This window comes from Grampus griseus (assembly GCF_964374135.1).
Source record: "Grampus griseus genome assembly, chromosome: 12".
NCBI classification, from domain to species: Eukaryota; Metazoa; Chordata; class Mammalia; order Artiodactyla; family Delphinidae; genus Grampus; species Grampus griseus.
In genome coordinates, this window is record NC_139006.1 from 80,569,403 (window position 1) to 80,592,215 (window position 22,813).

The 22,813-nt window shown below is 35.2% G+C and overlaps 1 protein-coding gene across 1 annotated transcript in view; it reads left to right on the plus strand.

The window, feature by feature from the left end:
- CCDC102B (coiled-coil domain containing 102B) overlaps nt 1-22,813 on the plus strand; it is a gene marked incomplete at its 5' end in the record, with an annotated part of 224,382 nt that overhangs the window by 48,053 nt on the left and 153,516 nt on the right. Inside the window, 1 exon segment of the mRNA XM_082668129.1 lies at nt 7,259-7,367. Coding sequence (XP_082524255.1) covers nt 7,259-7,367 — 109 coding nt within the window.

Below are 22,813 nucleotides of genomic sequence, written 5' to 3' on the forward strand. Positions count from 1 at the left end.
TGGATTTCTATGGACAGCACATCTGTTGCTACATGTGACCTCAGCTGGGATGGCTCCAGGGCCGAGGGTGACTTTAGGTGCGGGGGGCAGTGTAGGATTATCTGAAATCTCACTTACTCCCATATCTGCCAGCTGATCTTTTTTCTCATCTGGGATCTCAGTTGGAACATCTGTATATAGCCTATCTGTGTGGCCACTTGGCTAACACACGGCATAATGGCTTGGTTGAAAGTGAACATCTGTCAAGCACAGAGAGAAATAAATGGTATTTTAATGACCTGGCTTTAAAAGTCACATAGCATCACTTCTTCCCTCTTCACTGGATTCTTGTGAGGATCAAACACAATGTCTGGGAAAGTGGCCACTAATATGAATTACTCAATATGGGTTTTTTTGTTGTTGTTCCCTCATGATCACCCTAGAAACTAATAAGTGGAATATTTGATGTACTTTAAAATGTGGTCCCCAAATCTGAAAATAATTATTTTTCCATCTCTTTAGTTATAAGACTCTGAATGGGCAGAATAAAAAAAAAAAACTGGGAGTGATGTATATTATCACTAAGTATGAATATAATTATATATTATATAATGGTTTTAATTTCCCTGGTTTACATGGATTGAAAGTGATAAGTATGCACGCAAACCTTTCACCAGTACTACAAGCTCTTTATCTGCCCATCCTTTTCTGTCAGCCACAAGTCCTCTGAAATTTATTCCTACCACTAATTCCCTTTTTCAAATTCTTTGCCTATACCTCACCACATGCACAGATTGTGATAATACAAGTATCTGTGTAGAGAATAAATATTTATTATTCTACCATCAATTGTAAATTCCTAACAGAGGCAATCAACCTTAGTAGAAAAGAGAATAAAATTGAACGCCTGCACCCATATTAACAATTAATTTTCTCTGGAACTACAGGTCTCAGTCAAGTTCTAACCTCTGGGCTTCATTTCTTGAAGGATTTAACTTTTTAGTGGTTATAGACTTCTCTCCAACCCACTCACAATGCTACTTCACCTACATAACATAATAGGAACAATGTGAAAATGCTGTTTCCTGCATGTAAACTCCCCAAAGTACCAGTTTTAATGATACACATGTGTGTCTTTACACTCTCACTTGTACACATGTACATGTACATATATATCTGACTTCCTTGGAATAAATGAACAATCCCCACAGTATTAAGTAAGTCCCCCAGTTCTCAGCAAATTCAGCATATAAACAAAAGACAGGCTGGAGAATAAGGGGGAAACGGGGCCTTTGATTCCATTTTGCTTCCTCACTCTCCTCTTTAAGAAGCAGTCCCACGGGTGTGATATGTCCATGAATTAACATTAGCCTGCAATCCACATGAGGCCATGGCAAAGCCTTTTTTTCTATCACAAGAGAATGTTTCCCAAGGATACAGTATATACTTTTACTATAAATCTGTCTAATCTTTTAAATCCTTCCTCCTGGAATCTCAGTGAGTGGGTGGCTGGAGTTGAGAAGATGTGAATGTAATTTTTTCTATGTTCCCAGCTAGTGGGAAACTTCTCTTGACTAGAGCACAGGAATCAACCTAGAGAACTCAGGGAATCATTTCCACCATTGACTGACTAGAACCCCCTCATCTAAAACACTAAAGTTTATCTATTATTTGTATTATTCATACTGTTCAGTTTGATGAATAATTACCCAGTATCTGGAAGCTGCTCATGTACTGAGAATTTGTATATTTCTGATCTCTTAAAAAAACCGACCTTCCCAGGCAGGAAATTTGAGATGAGGGCAGGAAGACTGATCCTCGTACAGAGCTAGGTGTACCTAAGCATTTAGGAAGAGGAACTTTGGCAATATTACGTCTTAAGTAAGAGAGATGGTGAGGTAAAATATTTTGATGTGCTGTTTTAGCCTTTAGAATTAGTTCTAAAGTTAAACTGCAGATGGCACCTGCGTCCCTTACAAAATGTTAGCTTTCTGTCAATGTGAGCTTTAATTGCCCTTTCAATTTTATTTCCTTAGTTTGTTTTCTATATAAGAAGAGCAGTATGCTTCAATTATTTTTCTTTGCTTCATTAAATGTTATGTTTTTTTTCTCAATAAAATGAGATTTTAAATCTTGGTGAGATAGTACAGCCAACTGAAAATGCTCCAATGATTAGCATGAGAAAGAAATCTATATATCTGGTTGTGAATATTCCTCAAGACAATGAAAAAATTGCATGCAAGTCTGGTTAATATTATTTAATGTAATATTGTTAAAGAATAGAAAGTCAGATCTACTTTACTTATTTATTCACTGTTACTAATGGGCTATACAGTAAGCTTATAACTGACAAATAAAATTTGTATATATTTAAGGTATACAACATGCTGTTTTGATGCATATACATACTTGGAAATGATTACCATAATCAAGCTAATTAACACACCCATCACTTCACATAGTTATTATTTTTGCGTGTGGTTAGAACACTTATGATCTACTCTCTTAGCAAATGTCAAGTATACAGTACCATGTTGTTCACTATAGTCATCATGCTGTACATTCATCTTTCTTTTTTTTTTTGCTACTGAGTTGTATGAGTTCCTTTTATATATTTTGGATATTGATCCCAGTGTGGTGTGCAAATAATTCCTCCATTCCATAGGTTATCTTTTCATCTTGTCAATTGTTTCTTTTGCTGTGCAGAAGCTTTCTAGTTTGCTATAGTCCCACTTATTTATTTTTGCGTTTTTGGTACCTGTGCTTTTGATGTAGAATCAAAATAATCTCTGCCATTACTAATATTCAGGAGCTTTCCCCTTATGTTTTCTTCCAGGTGTTTTACATTTCAGGTCTTAAATTAAGGTCTTTAATCCATTTCAAGTTAATTTTTGTGTATTTTTACAATTTCTTTTTTACTCTAAAGTATGTTTGTGTTTGGGCAGTCCTGTACCTAATGAGAGAGTCTATCTCTCTGTGTAGACAATAAAAGCACTAGTAATTCTCTACCTCAGTCTCCTTTGCAGCTAGGGTGCAGACGGTTGACATAGGAACAGCTATTAAATGTAGCCACCTAGTTGTTTTAGCATAAATGAATCCTCCAAGGAGATGAGAGCACCAGCATCCATCCTGGTGAGGGGAGAAGGCAGTGGCAGTACCTACGTCTTGTTTTCAGAGGCAGCAGCAGCCTCAAATCTCTGGTGACATCATCCCACGACTCGAGTTGAGGGGATGTTGAGGTCATGCTGTGATGTCTGTATCTAAATGGCGGTCCCAAGAAAGTGCTGATGGGAAGATTTCTATGGCTTTATCTTTGGTATTTCTGACTGCAGGTTCCCAATTTGCTTCACTGGCTCTCCCAGAGATTCTTTGTGCTATTAATGTCTTCTATTTAAATTAGCTATTTTGAGTATATTTGTTTGTTGGACACATAATTGATATCAGGAGAGTGTACAGGCAACAGGCAGTGGGGTCTTCATTGGGCCAGTTCTGTGACATGAGACGGGTCTTGTTCCTGGCTGCATAGCCTTGTCCAAGCCTTGGTCTCTTGTCCTCCTGGGTGTCTCTGAGCTTAACAGTATCCTTTAAAGTCATCTCTTTTCTAATTAAATTAACTATATATGGCTTTGGCTATTTGCTGAAAATGCTGAAAGGTGATGAAAATGAAAGATATTGAAAGATGTTACTGCTGAAATATGTAGTTATAAATAGCGAAATCATGAAATGATAAATAGGTTGCTTATTTAAAGTATACTTGTAAAAAATTTTGTTATTCATCATTTAGTACTAACTCTAAATTTTAGACTAATGAAAAAATGGATATCTAGATGTTATTACAAATTAATTATTTTTGTCTGGCAAAAAAATTTAACATTAACAGACCTCTAAGAAAATACTGACTAGATATTTTACAATGAAATTTCACACAGTTCAAAAATGATTAATATTTATTACCAGAAAGTAATGTTTAGGAATTTTTATCTCTGAAAAAAATTTTGATTAATCTTCCTGTCTAGATGTTTAAAATTTATGCCTATTTATTATGGGATCATTATGGGATGATTAACAAGGTATCAAAAGATTGCATAGAAATATAATCATATCTTTTCATAAAAATCATTTTGGTTCATACACTACTTTTTAGATCCTGCAAATATTATACATTTTAGCAATCTGATTTTTAAAAATTTATATCATCATATTAAAATACTATATTTTTTCTGAGCTTTGTCTTAGTAATTTTTTTTAAAGAATCTGTGCATAAAATATGCAATATCCTTTAGAGTAAATTAGGTTTTTTTTTTATTTGCCTTCTTGTAGTTCAAACAATATGATGATAGTTTAAACTTCAATTATAAATGTAAGTATAATTAATCAATTTTGAAAATCTCTCTAAAATGGAGAATAAATTGATTAGGCCAGAAAATTAAGGATTTAAAGAGTGCCCTCTGCTGCATAAATTTAAGTGTGCACAGTCCTTATGTCCTAATGCTTGAAACAAATAGTCACAATTTTTTTTATAAAGCTATGCTGAAAAACACCCAAGCATCACACTGCTATTAAATAAATTTTTATGAATTGCCTGTTCTCTCACTTCTCTAAATTGTACCATTTTACAGAATGAAATACATAATTTTCTTTCACTAAACTAATAAATATCAGTTATTTTATTTAAGATACATACTTAAAGAGAGAAATAATGCTATATTTTAAATGTGACTAATCTGCCTTAAATAAAGAATACAAATGGTTAACTATTCATGTTAATATGCTTTTCAAAATTATTCTTATTTCATGAACTGGCCTTGAATACTTAGTCTAGATGTATTCTACATATAATCAGATCTTTAGACTATATCTATACTTATATGTAACTAAAAGTTTAATATAATTTGCAATGTTCTTCTTGAACTTCTTATAAAACCCCTGAGGGCATAGTTGCCACAGTAATTCTGATGACAATTTCGAGGATCAACATTTACTCTACAGTAATTATAAATCATTTTTATGTTAATATGAGCTTTTTTGCTAACATTATCATTTGATTTATTAGAGTGTAATGTTAAAAGCTGACACTGATTTCTCAACATGTATAATTTTGAATTTGTAAATTTAAAAATGTAGACTTTTCTCAAATTTTCAAGCATAATTTTTATATTAATCTATTTATAAATAATTCTCAAAATTAATTTTGAGAAAATGTTCTCAATGTATGCTTCATTACACAAATGTATTTGATCAATATCCTTTAATAAAATTATTTTATTAATTTAAGATAGTCCTTTCACTGATGAAAACATTGTCATGTTCTACTCATGTAATTCTAATAAATTAAAATTATAAATATGGTGATTCTTAAGTATTTCAATGAAGTCACAAACAATACAATTTTATTATATTTTTCAACTTAAATTTACAGGTTAAAGTCAATACTCAATTTCTTTTAAATATTCAAAAATACCTTATCCAAAACTTTAAAACCTGAATGCCAAATGCATAACATATTTTAATATACAATGGCTTTTTTGTATTTTTTCTATATTTAACACAAAATGTTACTATTTGGCAATTTGTTCCCAATTTCTATATTTAATCCTATTCTTAGAATCTCAAACACAGTCACTAAGAGCAAATATCGTATCATGGTAAGCAACTGGGGTGTCACCAGCTGGCTAAATTTACTTATCTATCAGAATTTTTGGCTGCAGTTGTTAATCTGGACCTGTGGACATCCGTAGGAGTGTTCTGAAGAACCTACTGAGCCTTTTTCTTTGTTCATTGTAATATACGTACTGTGTTAATAAGGGATTCCAAATTAGAGTCCTATAAATAGTGCTGGTGTCTTTTGCAACTTAAGTCTTTTGAGGTGAAGTTAAGCTGTAACAAATTCTTTTATTATCCTCTTTCAATTTTATGGCTTGATTCATGCAAATATTATTATGTAACCCCTTAATGGGCTGCTTATGCATCGATTGGATTAAACTAATATATTTATGGCCTAATTCTATTCTGAATTCTTTTCACACTATTGCTACCTAGAAGATTCATATTTCTTATAAATAAGGAAATGGCATTCAATTTTGATTCTGGACGCATCTTCTAGCTCTGTGAATATGTCCCAAGATCTTTCTAGCAGCGTTATCACTGAAATAGATCTGTGTGTGTATTAGCTAATTATAAATACAGTAAGACTGTAACTAACAACTACAGAATCGTAGAGGCATGTAACAATCAGAAGTTATTTAGTTGGAGTCTGTGAGCCACTGGAAGTTGGTTAATCTGGACAGGGCTCTGCAGGGAAAACTCAGCTGTGATTCATGGCTCTTATCTTCCCCTGGGAGCAGTGGGCCTGCACAGGTATGTATTTCTCATAGTCATGGCCAAAATGTAAGTGAGTAAGCCCAGTTACACAAACACTTTTTAAGTCTTTGGCCACATCGTGCCCAATAGCATCCCATTGGTAATGTCAGGCACATGTTCTATGTCCAAGGCACAGCAAGTGACAATTTCATCTTGTGTTTCACCACTAAATAACATGTATCACTATTTTTCTGGCTTGTTATGTTTTCTTTCCAGCCCCTGTCCACCACATGACCCCTAAATTAGGTCTACATATTTTTCATTTTTGTTGTTGCAGCATCCCCCACTCTAATAGATGTGTGGGCATGGAAAAAATAAATCAGTGATGAGATATTAAAGGATTAAAGATTTTCATCCAAGTTCTGTCACTTATTCTACAAATAGAGAAATTAATTTCAATTATTTTAAATAATTTAAATAGAGATCCCAGTGAAACTGCTTTATTAAAACAGAATTGCAGATATTTAAAAAGTATTTTTATATCTCCAATAAATGACTGATTTCTTAAATGGTTATGTGGGCTCCTTGGTATTCTCTGTCATATCAAAGAATTCTTCCTTCATATACAGGCACGATATGAAGTTGGATAAAAACCATGTTAAAATTAGAAACATATATATATCCTCCTATGTAAGGAAACAATATGAATAAGAAGCATTGAAAGAAATGAATGAATAATTCAGGAGACAGCAGGCAGAAAGTCAATTATTTTAATACTGGCAAAGCCGAATTAAATGTGTTTAAACTACTGTAAACCAACTTTTATTCAATATTTTTAATAAGCTGAAAAAAGTTTTCTGTCATGACAGTGATCATATACGAATATAAAAAATTAGGAAAATGGAAAATCTAAAATTGAATGCATTCCTAAAATTATTTTAAAATTGTAAGTCTATTTTGCTTTTAATTCTCTATTTAGAATGCGCTTATCTTTGGAAAAAGAAATAGAACGGCTGGAGTCAGCTTTGTCTGTGTGGAAATGGAAGTATGAAGAACTGAAAGAATCAAAGGCAAAAAGTCGGAAAGAGGTAGGGAGACGTGTGATGGAAAGGAAGCAACTGACTGTTTTCTCTGTTTCAATGTGTAACCTGGTGGGCAGAAGACTGAGTAGACAAGAGGAAAGGAGGTTAAAAGATTGAATTCCCTCTATAAAAGGAATATGTGAACTCACATATTAATAGTGGACTCAGTCAAACTCAAGCCATAAGAAATCTTGTTCTAAATAACACATATTTTTAATGATCACCCACATGACACAATTAGCTATCCATTCCAGGCACATGTGAGGGGACGGAGAGCCTAAGATGCCATCATATCATAACATCTATAATAAACAACTTTATCTTACTCTTTTATAAAGCATTCTGAAAATATTAATTTATCTTAAGTGTATTTAGGTTCTTTTCACATTGGCATTATAGTTACTCAGAATCAGCCATTAGCCTTTATACATTTCCTTTGCATTTTCATCAATAAAATGCTGTCATGAACACTTTCCATGATTTATTAATATTCATTATTTAAATAATATTAATTGTGTGTATTTTGTGTACTAAAGCACTATGCTAGGTAAGTATGTGGGATAGAATAATGAGCAAAGCAAATCAAAGAAAAATACTGAGCAAAAATAATGGCAAGCTAAATGCTCCCCAATGAGTTAGCATTTAGTTCGTCTGTGTGCTACATACATACATATATATATATACACACATACAAACTGTACATGTGTTGACAGCTGTCGAAAGAAGCTGCATATCGAAATCAGTTATGTAATCATGCCTTAGTCTAAAGCACTCCTCCATCAGTTGTTTAAAAAGTGGGAAGCAGTATTCCTCTTTGTTTATGAAATTCCATACGAACGTTGTTTCAGCTTTGTTTCCAGCAAGTGATAAAGTGTAGAGTCATTGACTCAAGTTTGCAGAAATCCCATGAGGGAATATTCAAGAACCTTAGTTGCCAGCACTTGCCTTATTTATGGGTCACATGCAGGCATCCTGATGTTCACAGAGCATAGTAATCATCATGCAGAGGTTCAGAACTAGTCGACTATGTCAACCCTGCAGACCACTGAGATTTGAAAAGAGGGAGGGACTTCCCTGGCGGTCCAGTGGTTAAGACTCTATGCTTCCATTGCAGGAGACATGGGTTGGATCCCTGGTTGAAGAACTGAGATCCTGCATGCCCCGTGGCACAGCCAAACATATAAATAAATAAAATAAAAATAAAAGAATGTTTTCCAAGAAAAGGGGTGGGGGGAACTTCCCTGGCAGTCCAGTGGTTAAGTCTCCATGCTTAGACTTCAGGGACACAGGTTTGATCCCTGGTCGGGGAACTAAGATCCTGCATGGCCCACAGCACAGGCCAAAAGAAAAAGAAGCTGTTCCTCAGCTTTAAGAAACTGTTGAGTATTTTGCTCAAAGGGAGCTGCTTCCCCTCTCCTTTCACCTTATATTCTCTCCATTCCATAGCTAGAATTGAAAAATGACATCTACATTGAAAACATACAAGAAACAAAGTCAGCAAATGAAAAGAGGGAGAGAGTTTCCTAATACCCTTAAACAAATATCTCCTGCCTAAAAATCATTTATTAACAGAAGGTAATTTCAGTGAGAACCACAGAAGGTTAGTTTGGGAATATTTCTCAATGAGGGGTAATTTAAACAAAGCTAACAAGCTAGATAAAGTTTATTTCTGCTTTATAAGTTCATGTTATATTGTCAGAGTGTTTTTGTTTCCAGCTTACACTGTGGGCATGTATGTAGTGTATGCGTGAACACACACATGCATTTGTGATGGATTCATCATATTTATATTCACAGGTACCTAACTGAACGTGGTCTCTGGGTGTGAGCACTGACAGTAAATTAATGTTCTACAGGAACAATATCTCATAACACAAAAACCGTGTTATGCTTACAGTGTAGGTGTGTTTGTCTTATAACGAGTTTTAATTTGATCGAGAAAACTAATATTTAAGATAGAACTGGTCTTCACTTTAATTAAAATCATGCATTTACAATCTCTTGCCACTAATGGGCAGTGCAGACTTGATAACATCAATTTAACATTTTGAAAGCAGCTGCTTTTGAAAAAAGTCATGGTTTTCAGTTGGTTTACAAAATGATATGTATATTTTAAAATGTTTAATGTTTTCTATTCAAAGATGATATTTTGGAGTATCAAATTGGAAAATGTCTACTTTAAATTGCTTAAGAAAGCTTTATAGATGAGAAAAAATAAAATCAACATAGCATTTTACAGTGTAAATTGCGTCTATATTTTGACACCCATACAGAAGTATATATTAATACATATGTGACCCTTCTACTAGATAAAATGATAGGGCTTTTAGGGGCTTCCCTGGTGGCGCAGTGGTTGAGAGTCCGCCTGCCGCTTCAGGGGACACGGGTTCGTGCCCCTGTTGGGGAAGATCCCACATGCTGTGGAGCGGCTGGGCCCGTGAGCCATGGCTGCTGAGCCTGCGCGTGCTGAGCCTGCGCGTCCAGAGCCTGTGCTCCGCAACGGGAGAGGCCACAACAGTGAGAGGCCCGCGTACCATAAATAAATAAATAAATAAATAAAATAATAATAAATAAAATAATAATAATAGGGCTTTTGGAACAAAGGAAACTTCAAGACTGTTACGGAAAATTTGTTTAAATATTTAAACTTTTGAATGTATGTTTCAGTTAGATGAACTACAACTTTGAACTTTGAAGAAAAGTGACAATGAATGAAAGGAAGAGTTTTTATTGTAGATGATGGAAAGTTAATTTAACAGAGATTTAAAAAATGTTTGAATTATTTATATGGGATTATTTTTAAAAAATATTTCTTTCCACTTCCTAAAGGGGGTTTATGATATTCATAGAGCCTTTGGAAGTCATGTGGCATAAACATATATTTAAGTTATTTTTATAAAACATTTTGGAATGTTTAAAAAATTTTTTAGACAATAAATAAAAATACTTAGTCGCATGTAATTTTTATATATTCTTTGTTTAATTGTTTTATAATAGATTATAAGAGAACAATAATCTTACGGTACATTTAGAAAGGTCATTGTACAGTAATTAAAGTGTAAAATATTTTAAATTCCCATAAGTTGATTGACAATCAGAAAAAGTTATTATGATACATCCTCTGGACCTTCACATGAATTCTCCTTTCTTATTCCACTTCTCAACAATTCTGATAAATGACCTTTTCTTTCACTGTAGCTCTTCATCTATGAAAATTTTTGAATACCGTGTAATTCTTTTTTAGATGCATGAAACTTACAAACAAATACATGCCTGGCTAAAAACTGGCTGCTGGAAAATTTAGCAATTTTTAGAGCTGGAAACAGATGTGCTTAATAGACCAGAATTTTTAAAAATGTATTTGGAAGTCTGGTGTGCTTTAGAGGGAGATCTTTCTTAAATTACTGACATTTAGAGAAGAGTAAATATGAGAATTTAATTGTAAAATCGAATAAGTATTTAAAATGCAACCAAGATGATGAGCGGCGGAGATGGTTATATTCAAAATGCTGTTCCCATGCTGAATCTAATACTTAGTCAGCTTTTCCTCTGCACGTCTGTAAATACTAATTTGGAATTAGATTATGAATTCCAAGAGTGCTGTAATGACAAGTTTTATGAAATCTCATGATCTAGAGAATCAAATATTCAGATAAGTAACATTGATTACAAATAAGTATGGTACCTTGCTTTAACAATAAATGACTGATTCTTTTCATAATGGAAGATTTTTTTTTACCATATGTGGAGAAAACTGCTAGCATTTTAAAATTGGTCTCAAGCTAAAAAAATGAAATTGTAACTTTTTAATCTTCCTTTGAAAATTTTGCGTTTTTACCTGGTATCTTTTTAAGGATTTTATTTAGAAATCTTTTACCTTTTTGTGATAATAGCGACATTTCTAGTAGTTTATAATTTACAGTGTTCCTTTACGAATATTTTATAAATATTTTATAAATATTTGTATGAAGTACTTAGGGAGACACAGGCTTCATGGGACCTCTTTATGGTACTAATAGCTGACATTGAAGCCTTATCTGAAACACCTCAAAACACCTTTCTAATTTGAGGGAAATAGAAGGTTAGAATTATGAGTTATCTGTAGCTAAAATTCTATACTGACACCTTCACTTTAAAAAAGGTTGTGTCAAGTGGGAGCTACTCTGCTCACATAAAGAGAGGGTCCTTGAAGATACTTAATTGAAATAGGTATATGGTAGAGTATGAGTACAGTTGTTAGCTCGAAGCTAATTTCAAAGCTGTCTCATATTGCTATTTTTGTGGCTTAAAGGAAATACTCCCTAGAAATGACCCAGAACATTAATGTCTGTTGTCAGTTCTAACTCCTCCCCTCCCCTCACCCAGGTGGAGCCATCCTGTCTCCTCCTCTTGCCCTCTCCTCTGTGTCCCTTGCCCAGCACTGTTGACCTATTCACTTGTCCACCCAGCAAGCAGGGTGATAGCTCTCAAAACGTAAACTGGATCATAAAAGCACTTCAGTGACTTCCCGCTATCCAGGTCCAGCTGGCTAAGCCACCTGATGTTGACAGTGTAGTGGGTGCCCGGTAATAATACCCCTCTTTCCACTCCAACTGCTCTAAAAGGCAATGCCCCAAATTCCAGCAGACAGTACCCAGCAGTGAACTATTTTTGATGCATATACGTTCCCTACCTGTGTTTGGAGTCCAGCCTTCTCCTTCTGTCACTGACTCTGCTGTGCCCTGAGCTCTCAGAGGTCATTTAGCTGGACAGTCTGCATCAGACCAGAGATTAGACACAGGAGAGAATGGGGGTGGGGGTCACGTGAGGACGGTTTGTATGGACCCGGCCGGGAGTGCTGTACATTGTTTCACTTATTCACAAGCGAGTACTCATTGCCTTATATGTGTGTGTGTGTGTGTTTGTGTTTATGTTTATATTTTCTGTTTCAGGCTGTTCTTTTTTTCATCGAAACAGTCACACAACAACCCTTTCACCTCCCATCCACCAGTCACATCTTGCCATTAACTTCAGTTTACATGTCACTTTATAAAAGGGAATGGTTTTATTCCCGAAAAAACTTCCTTTACTATTTTCCCTCGGAGAAATGTACAAGATTTTTAAAAGACCTTATCAACTGCAATTATTTTTTGGTTTACTTTCTATTTGTCTTTCCCACTGAACTCTGAATTTCATGATAATATACGTCATGTCTGCTTTATTCATTTCCCTCTATGCAGTGCTGATCAAACGTGGTTATGATTTGTGAAGACCAAAGCTTTTTTATCTAGCTCTATATGCTTGTATTCCTGAATGGTGGCTATGGCTATAGTGTAAGGAGAATAGTTGAGATCCTAGTTTTTCTTTTTTGTTTTGTTCTGCTAGTTATTTCTTTCAAGTTTTTTTTCACGGAAAGGCATTTTAATTTAAATAAAGCAGTGTGTGCATGTCAAGCCTTTTATTACCTGATGAGGCTACTGCTCTACATCCCTGAAGATTTTAGATTTTCCAGGGCACTGGAGTGAACCTTCGCCCCTAACATCCTATCCATCATGAAAATCTGTTTAGCTTGTTCTTTGCCAGATATAAATTAGCTTATCAGGACAAAGAGTGAGGCTGATAAAATACCATATTAGAATTCTATAAATGTATAAGAACAGTGAAGCCTATGGGACACCACTTTGCTCATACAAGTGCCTTCAAGACCTTTTTAAACAAATGTAATTAAGAATAATGTAAGCACTAAATTACATAAGTCAGAATTAATTGAACTACTAGTGGATAATTCATAGACATCACCAAGGTAACCCTCAGAGCACCGAGATGACTTCCTTAACTCTAAGGCTATTGTAAGTATTATGAAAGAAAATTAGGCTCTTCAGAATCTACTTTACTTGTAGAAACATAAAATGATAAAGGAAAAGATAGGTTGAAATCAGATGTTTTAGCATCTGTTTAAGTTAACCAACACTATTTTAAAATTTAAAATACAGTACAAAGGAGTCAGCTGATATTTAATTAATCTATACAAATTAATAGTTTGAGAATGATGTTAAAAGTAGGTTGAAAAGATAATGTCCCTAAAGGAGTGACACAGTGACAATGGTCTCACATAGAGAGGACATTCAGTCTGCAAAACATCTTTATTTTCTATTCCAGCTGACAGGACACTTTCCACTGATGCATGCCTCATACATCCAAAGATTCTGGTTTTATCTTTTCCTATAAGAAATCCCTATGCAGGGATATTCAGTTAAGACCATTCTGAAGATAAGGATCTTCCTTTTAGTAAATAGCATGAGGATTTTTACCTGCAGGAGCAGTTTTCATGTTGAAAAGGAGATTGAATCAAGGCACTCTGCTCATCTTAGCCCTGCCATGCACTGACACCAAAGGTGTGTACATGACTGCAGGGGATTTAGAGGGTGACTTTTTTTTTTTGGTGGTGGGGCGTTCCAAGTGTTTCTAATGATTTTGTTTAGCTTTACTGAGGTATAAATGATATACAAAAAATTGAGCACAGTGTATGCATTTTGATGAGTTTGGACATATATATGCATACATCCATGGTACCACCATCACACCGAGGCACTAAATATATACATCACCTCCAGCATTTTTCTTGTGTTCTTATGTGTATGTGTGTGTGTGTGCTTGTTTGTGGTAAGAACACTTCACATGAGATCTATCCTCTTAATATTTTGGGTTGGCTAAAAAACTCGTTCGTTTCTTTCTTTTTTTTCATAAGATGGCTCTAGTAGTGCTTTTTGTCTTTAACTTCATTCGAAACAATTTTGTTAGATTGTATTGAGACAGCTGTCATATCAGCGTGCATTTAAAAAAAAACTAATCAAAAAAACCCAAACAAACAAAAACCTAATCAAAGCTGGTGAATTTTTGTGTAGCCATTTTAATATTGAAGATGGAAGAAAACAGCAATATTTTCGGCATACTATGCTTTATTATTTCAAGAAAGGTAAAAACACAACTGAAACGCAAAAAAAGATTTGTGCAGTGTATGGAGAAGGTGCTGTGATCGAAAGTGTCAAAAGTGGTTTTTGAAGTTTCATACTGGAGATTTCTCACTGGATGATGCTCTGCGGTCCAGTAGACGAGTTGAAGTTGATGGTGATCAAATCGAGACATTAATTGAGAACAGTCAACGTTATACCACGTGGAGATAGCCAACATACTCAAAATATCCAAGTCAAGTTTTGAAAATCATTTGCACCAGCTATTGGTGCAAATGGTTATTTTAATTGCTTTGATGTTTGGGTTCTACATAAGTTAAGTGAAAAAAACCTTCTTGACCGTATTTCCGCATGCAATCCTCTACCAAAATGTAATGAAAAAGTTCTGTTTTTAAAACAAATTGTGATGGGCAATGAAAAGTGGATACTGTACAACAATGTGGAATGGAAGAGATTGTGGGGCAAGTGAAATGAACCACCACCAACCACACCAAAGGCCGGTCTTCATCCAAAGAAGGTGATGTTGTGTATGTGGTGGAATTGGAAGGGAGTCCTCTATTATGAGATCCTTCCAGAAAATCAAATGATTAATTCCAACAAGTACTGCTGGCAGTTAGACCAACTGAAAGCAGCACTCGTTGAAAAGTGTCCAGAATTAGTCAACAGAAAATGCATAATCTTACATCAGAATAATGCAAGACTGCGTGTTTCTTTGATGACCAGGCAAAAACTGTTACAGTTTGGCTGGGAAGTTCTGATTCATCCGCCGTATTCACCACACATTGCACCTTTGGATTTCCATTTATTTCAGTCTTTACAAAATTCTCTTAATAGAAAACATTTCAATTCCCTGGAAGACTGTAAAAGGCACCTAGAACAGTTCTTTGCTCAAAAAAATAAAATGTTTTGGGAAGATGGAATTATGAAGTTGCCTGAAAAATTGCAGAAGGTAGTGGAAGAAAAGGATGAATATGTTGTTCAATAAAGTTCTTGGTGAAAATGAAAAATATGTCTTTTATGTTTACTTAAAAACCAAAGGAACTTTTTGGCCGACCCAATATTTTAAAGGACACAATACTATATTGTTAAAGTACTAAAGTACTAAAGTACTAAAGTACTAAAGTACTAAGTACTAAAGTACATAGTACTAAAGTACTATGTTGTACAACAGATCTCTAAAACTTATTCATCTCACACAACAGAAACTTTGTATTCATTTAAAAAAACTCCCCATTTTGCCCTCCCCCAACCCCAACCCCTGGTAACCACCATTCTATTCTCTGCTTGTGTAAATTTGACTATTTTAGAAATACCGCATATAAGTGGCATCATGCCATATTTGTCTTTTTGTTACTGATTTATTTTACTTAGCATAATTTCCTCTAGGTTCATCCGTGTTGTTGCAAATGGCAGGATTTCCTTACTTTTAAGGCTGAATGATATTCCATTGTACGTATATACCTCATTTTCTGTATTCATTCATCTGTCAATTTGGGTTCCATATCTTGGCTGTTGTGAATAATGACGCAGTAAATGTGAGGTTGCAGGTATCTCTTAGAGATCCTGATTTCAATTATTTTGGTTATATACCCAGAAGTGGGATTGCTGGATCACATGGTACTTATATTTTTAATTTTTGGAGGAAACTCTATACTGCTCTCCGAAGTACAGATTTCCCATATACCTCCTGTCCCTGCACATACAAGCCTCTCCAGTTGTCAACATCCCTCAACAGAATGGTACATTTTTTACCAAGGATGAACCTATGCTGACACATCATAATCACCCAAAGTCCACCATTTACCTTAGGGTTCACTCGGTGTGAATGTACCTTAGGGTACATTCTGTGGGTTTAGACAAATGTATGATGATATATTTCCACCATTATGGTATCATACGTAGTGTTTTTACTGTCCCCCCAATCCTCTGTGTTCCACATATTCATCCTTCCTTGCCCCACCTCCTTCAACACCTGGCAACCACTGATATTTTCTTGTCTCCACAGATTTGCCTTTTCAGAATGTCATATAGTTGGCATCATACAGTATGTAACTTCTTAAGACTGGCTTCTTTCACTTAGTGATATACTTTCCTCCATGTCTTTTCACAACTTGATAGTTCCTTTCTTTTTAGGGCTAAGTAATATTCCATTGAGTGGATGTATCACAGTTTATCCAGCTACCTGCTGAGGGACATCTTGGTTGCTTTCAAGTTTTAGCAGTTATGGATAAGGCTGCTGTGAACTTCTATGTGCAGGGCTTTATGTGGTTTTCAGTCTCTTTTCATTTAATTATTACCCCCGGTGAAATGAGTTCCTGTCTTAGGTTATTTTATGGGTCACTGACCACCTTCTAGACAGCAGCATTTGTGCCCAGGATCACATCTCAAAGTATGGCAAGTTATGTGGGAGGAACTGAGTGTCGCTGCTCTGTTGAGAAAGGGTTATGGATGTGGTGGACACTCAGGGCATCACTGTCTCCTCTTTAGGGCCGTGGTGCATCCTAATTAGTCCCAGAAGTTTTAAAGAGAGTTAAGAAATCATAAAGACAGAAGGCTCCTTTAGCTGGTATTTTTAGAGGTATCATATGGGAGAACTGAAAAGGCACAGGTGACACACAAGAACAAAGAGTATTCTTTGAAATGCACTTTAGAATGTATAATTATCACTTGAGGAAATTTTCCTTTGTAATATAGTTCTGAGGTTACGATCAAAGGCGGTCGAAGATATAATTCTATATTCACATTAAACATCTTCTGATATATACAAAATGAGTTGCTGATGAAATCTCATGAGAGTTCTCACATGGGTAATCTGGATATTATAAAAAATGGTAAATAATCTTTTAATGCAGTTGTACTGAATTAGCAGAATCCATTAGATTCAACTGAAAATAATTTTTAAAAATATATCTGTCCAGCTGTCTCTTGAAAGATTTTGATTTAATTGGTTAGGAGTACCGATTACATATCTGTGTTTTTAGAAGCTTGTTATCCTGGTGTGCACCTTAAATTGATATCTGCTGCTCTAAAACATCACCTGGGGAGGGGAGCGGGGGACTGTGGAAATCCCCAAAACCAGTTGTGACCATTTTATGTTAAAGATCAACTTGACTTGGCCACCACCAAGTGCCCAGATATCTGGTCAAACATTATTCTGGGTGTGTCTGTGAGGGTGTTTTGGCATGAGATTAGCATTTGAATGAGTAGACTGAGTAAAGCACATTGCCCTTCCTAATGTGGGTGGGCCTCATCTAATCAACTGAAGGCCTGAATAAACAAAAAGTCCAACTCTCGTGCATATAAGAGGGAATTCGTTCTGCCCAACTGTCTCTGACCTAGGGCATCAGTTTTGCCCTGGTTTTGGACTTGAACTGAAACATCAGCTTTTCCTGGATCTGGAACATGTTGACTCAGGTGGGAGCTCTACCATGAGCCCTTCTGGTTCTCAGGCCTTTTAACTTGGACTGGAGCTTTCACCACTGGCTCTCCTTGGTATTCAGCTTGCCGACTGTAGATCTTGGGAATATGTGTGTGTGTATATATATGTGTGTGTGTGTGTGTGTGTGTCTTAGTCTGTTTCTCTAAAGAACCTTAATACACCAACTTTACTGAAAAAGTCATAACTTGACCATATCTGCTTGCTGCAAGTCCTGGTTTATTTCCACTCAATGATTTTTCTCTCTTTTGCCAGTTGTGCAATTGGCATTGGAAGCACTGCATGTACTCCTAGTTAGTAACATCAATTATAAAGTGAAATATATACTTTACATATTTTATGATTTCTTTGGCCTATTTTCCATTGTTCTGACTTTTTTTTCACTATTTAGATGGCTTTAGCTCTTTAGCTGATTCTAGACATTGCATTGTTTGCACAAAAAAGCATAAAATCCCAAAGAAGAAAAGTGATTTTATCAACTATTTGGTTGTGGGAAAGATTTGTACAGGTCAGGCTCCAGTCTCCAATGATTTCAAAACGCCATATGTTAGGGGAGAGTAAGAATGTATTAACAAATTTCAAGTCACCAAATTAGTGAAAAATCATGTAAAATGGAATGTTTCCAAGAGTAACTTAATTACATTACCAACAGCATCATATGCATAAGTTCAAGTGCCATTTTAATATTGACAGAGAGAGTTTAATTGTGAAATGTTCGAATTCATTTTGAATTACATTCTCAATGTTTAATTATGAAATACACAGAGAAGTGGGTGATGAGGCTTTTTGATTCTTCATAAAATAGGGGTGCCAATGAGACAAATTAAGAGATGAAAACTCGTTTTGTGTTTCATACTTAATTTGATTAAGTATGCTTCTAACAGAAGCTCTTTGTGATTTTAAAATTAAATTAGAAGGCGTAATTGCTATAAATCTTTTGACTAAAATAATCTTTGCTTTTTACGTATTTTAATAGACTTATTGAGATATAATTCACATACCATACAACTCATTGTAAAACATATAATTTGGTGTTTTTAAAATATATTCACAGAGTTGTGCAACTGTCACCATAATCAACTTTAGAATATTTCATCAGTCCAGAAAGAAACACTAGATCCATTAGCAGTGACTCCTTATTTCCCTCCAATCCCCACAGCTTTAGTTAATTACTAATCTAATGTAATACTGTAGATTTACCTATGCTGGGCATTTCATATAAATGGAAATTTATGACTGGCTTCTTTCAACTTACATAGGTTTTTGAATAGAGTTTCTATAATCTGCCTTTCTACCAATTCTTCCTGTTACAACTCAAGAACATAAACATGTTGAATTTTTTTATGGCAACCTCATTTAGAAAAAACTATTAGGAGGCATAATTTTCTGTTTCCCATAAGAAAATATATTAACATTTAGCTGTTTTATTCATGTCTGAAGCAAGATGTAAACATTTTAAAATTATATTACTTTTCTTAAATGAAAATTTTGATTTTGACAGAAGTACAGGTCATCAAGAGACCAAGACTAAGTAGGAAAACAAAGAAAACAAAGAAAAACATTTCAATTTCTAAAGCTTTGCAGAAATGTAAGATATTTTCTTATTATTACCAAAGTTGGCACTCTTTTTTCACTTGGTGAAGTTAAATCACATACTTTAGCTCTAAAAAAAATATATTCAAACATGAATATTTGATTTTCCTAGTTTTATACTATGGTAATTATGTGCAGCTTCAGGCAATATTTAATTAAGAATTAAACCATGCTAATCCTTTAAAAACCCTATTTTTCTAAAAGTAAAAATCTGAAACATGTTTTTCCTCCCCAAGAACTATGATATTCTATAATTTCATGTTCTTTGTGAGCTAAAGGACTTGGAGCTCTGTGTGTGTGTGTGTGTGTGTGTGTGTGTGTGTGTGTGTGTGTGTGTGTGTGTATGTGTATACTTGGAGAACAATACTCTGTGGAGTTTAAAAGGCTTAACAGCAACAATTAAAATGGTATCACATTCAAAAATATATCTTGAAGATGCTTCTATTCATGGATAGGAAGACTCAATTCTGTCAAGATGCTAGTTCTTCTCAACTCGATCTATGGATTCAATGCAGTCCCAATCAAAATCCTAGCAAGTTGTTTTACAGATATTGAAAAACTGGTTCTAAGGATAATAGGGAGAGGTAAAAGACCCAGAAGAGCTGGTACAATATTGAAGGACAAGAACAAGTTGGAGGATTGATGCTGCCTGACTTTAAGAGTTACTATAAAGCTACAGTAATCAACACAGTGTGGCACTGGCAAAAGAATAGACAAACAGACCAATGGAACAGAATAGAGAATCCAGAAATAGACCCACATAAATGGGGTTAACAAATCTTTGACAAAGGAGCAAAAGCAATACAATGGAGCAAAGATAGTCTTTTCAACAAATTGTGCTGAAACAACTGGACATCCACATGCCAAAAAAAAAAAAAAAAGAATCTAAACACAGGCCTTACACTTTTCCCAAAAATTAGCTTAAAACAGATCATAGATCTAAATGTAAAACATAAAATTATCAAATTTCTAGAAGATAACATAGGAGAAAACTGGATGACCTTGGGTATAGTGATGACATTTTGGATAGAGCAAAAGTGTGATCCATGAGTGAAATAATTGATAAACCAGACTTCACTAAAATCAAAAACTTTTGCTCAGCTAAAGACAATGTCAAGAGAATGAAAGGACAAGCCAAGGACTGGGAGAAAACATTTGACACATCTGATAAAAGACCATTATCCAAAGTATACAGAGAACTCTTAAAGTTCAACAATAAGAAGATAAGCCATTGGATTAAAAAATGGGCCAAAGACTTGAACAGACACTTCACCAAAGATGTGCAGATGGAGAATAAACATATCAAAAGATGCTCACACATCCTATGTCATCAGGAAAATGCAAATTAAAACAACGATGAAATACCACTACATACCTATGAGAGTGTCCAAAATCCAGAACACTTGACACCAAATGCTGGCTAGGATGTGGAGCAACAGGAATTCTCATTCATTGCTGGTGAGAATGCAAAATGATACAGCCACTTTGGAAGACAGTGTGATGACTGTAGTTAATAATATTGTATTGAGTTACTACATAGTAACTCAAAAGTTACTGTGAGAGTAGAGCTTTAATGTTTTCGCCATAACAACAACAACAAAATGGTAATTATGTGAAGTGAAGGATGTGTTAACTAACCTTATTATTGTAAACATTTCACAATATGTAGGTGTATCAAATCATCACATTGTACACCTTCAACTTACACAACGTTACATGTCAATTATGTCTCAGTAAACTGGAAAAATATACAAAAAATATTTTAAGGCACATTTGGTAGTTATAAATGATGGAAAAAAAGAACACTTTCTTCATTGCTGGCTTTGAGCAATTTGATTTTAATGTGTGTTGCTGTGATCTCTGCATATATCTTTGTTCTTGGGGGTGTGTTGAATTTCTTGGATCTGTGTGTTCATACTTTTTATTAAATTTGGAAAATTTCTCATCATTATGTTTTTTAAATATTTGTCTTCATCCCTTTGTCAGGGACGCCAATTATAAGTACGTTAAGACTCTTGAAGTTGTCCCACTGTTTGCTAATTGGCACCCAGTGTAGTCCTACTGGGGTGAGTGAATGGTGAGGACTGGGAGGCTTGGAAGGGGAAGTTTGGTCAGTGGCACATACCAAGCACCTTGGTTGTTCCTGAGTTTTCAAATGCTCTTCGGTATGATGAGGTTATCACTGTTCGCTAACTGCCTTCCCATAGAGACCAGGCAATAGAGGTGCTATCTCCTTCAATGTTTACATTTCAAAGAGATAGTTCCCAGGTCCTAGAGAAGGACCTCCCTGGGTTATAAAGCTGCCAAAAGGCTGCCAGATTTATGCCTCAAAGGGGCAGGGAAAGAATTTACAATTACAAGTTGTTGTTGTTGTTTTCAAAATAAACACTCTAAGACAATGAAAGCCAAGAACCTGTAGTCACAAATAAACCCCTCTAATTTTACTCAGGCTGAGGGGAACATTAAGCCCTCTTGGTCACTTCTAATTCTATCATCTTTGTTCTTTCTGGGCCAGTTTCAATTGATGAATTTTTCTCCTCATTATGGGTCATGCGTTCCTATTTGTTTGCATAACATGCAATTTTTGACTGGACTTCTGTCATTAGCAATTTTATCTTGTTGGGTGGCCCTGAATATTTTCATTTTTTAAAATTATTTTTGAGCTTTGTTCAGAGATGTAGTTTTATTACTTGGAAATAATTTAATCTTTTTTGTCTTAAAGCCTTTAAACCTTGTTAGATAAGACCAGAGCAGCATTTAGTCTAAGGCTATATTTCCTACTGACTATGGAGTCAAAACCATTCTGAGTCCTTTTTGTAATGGAAATGTGAATTATGAGGTCTTCCATTTTGGCAGCTGGCAATAGGAATTATTACTGGCCTTACGTGAGTCCTAGGCGGTGTTTCTTTTAATTCTCTTGGGGGTTAGTTTTCTTACAAGTATGCTCAGATCACCACCCTGGTGAGTACTCTGCAGACCTCCAGGGTTCCCCTCTGCTGCGTTCTCTCTGCTCTGGTACCTTTGCCTCAGCTACCCCTCATCCCATCGCTCCCAGCTTCACCCAAACTCAGGGTACCACCAGCTTCTTCCTTGCTTCCCCTCCCTACCCTGTGAACTGAAACTCCTTCCAGGTAATAAACTGGCTATTTTTAGGGCTCTTTTTGTGTTCTCAGGGATTGCCTGATAATCAGTGTCTTTACAACAATTGTTTCTTCCATTTTTCTTGCTTTTTAGTGGTTTCAGGTTGGCAAATTTAGCTTCTGTGACTCCATCTTGTTTAGCAGTCAGTATCATTTTGATTATGTATTAGAAGTATGTTTGTGTTTTTTTAATCTTGTTTCCCTTTAAATATTATTATTTTTTTTTTTTTGCGGTACGCGGGCCTCTCACTGTTGTGGCCTCTCCCGTTGCGGAGCACAGGCTCCGGACGCGCAGGCTCAGCGGCCATGGCTCACGGGCCCAGCCGCTCCGCG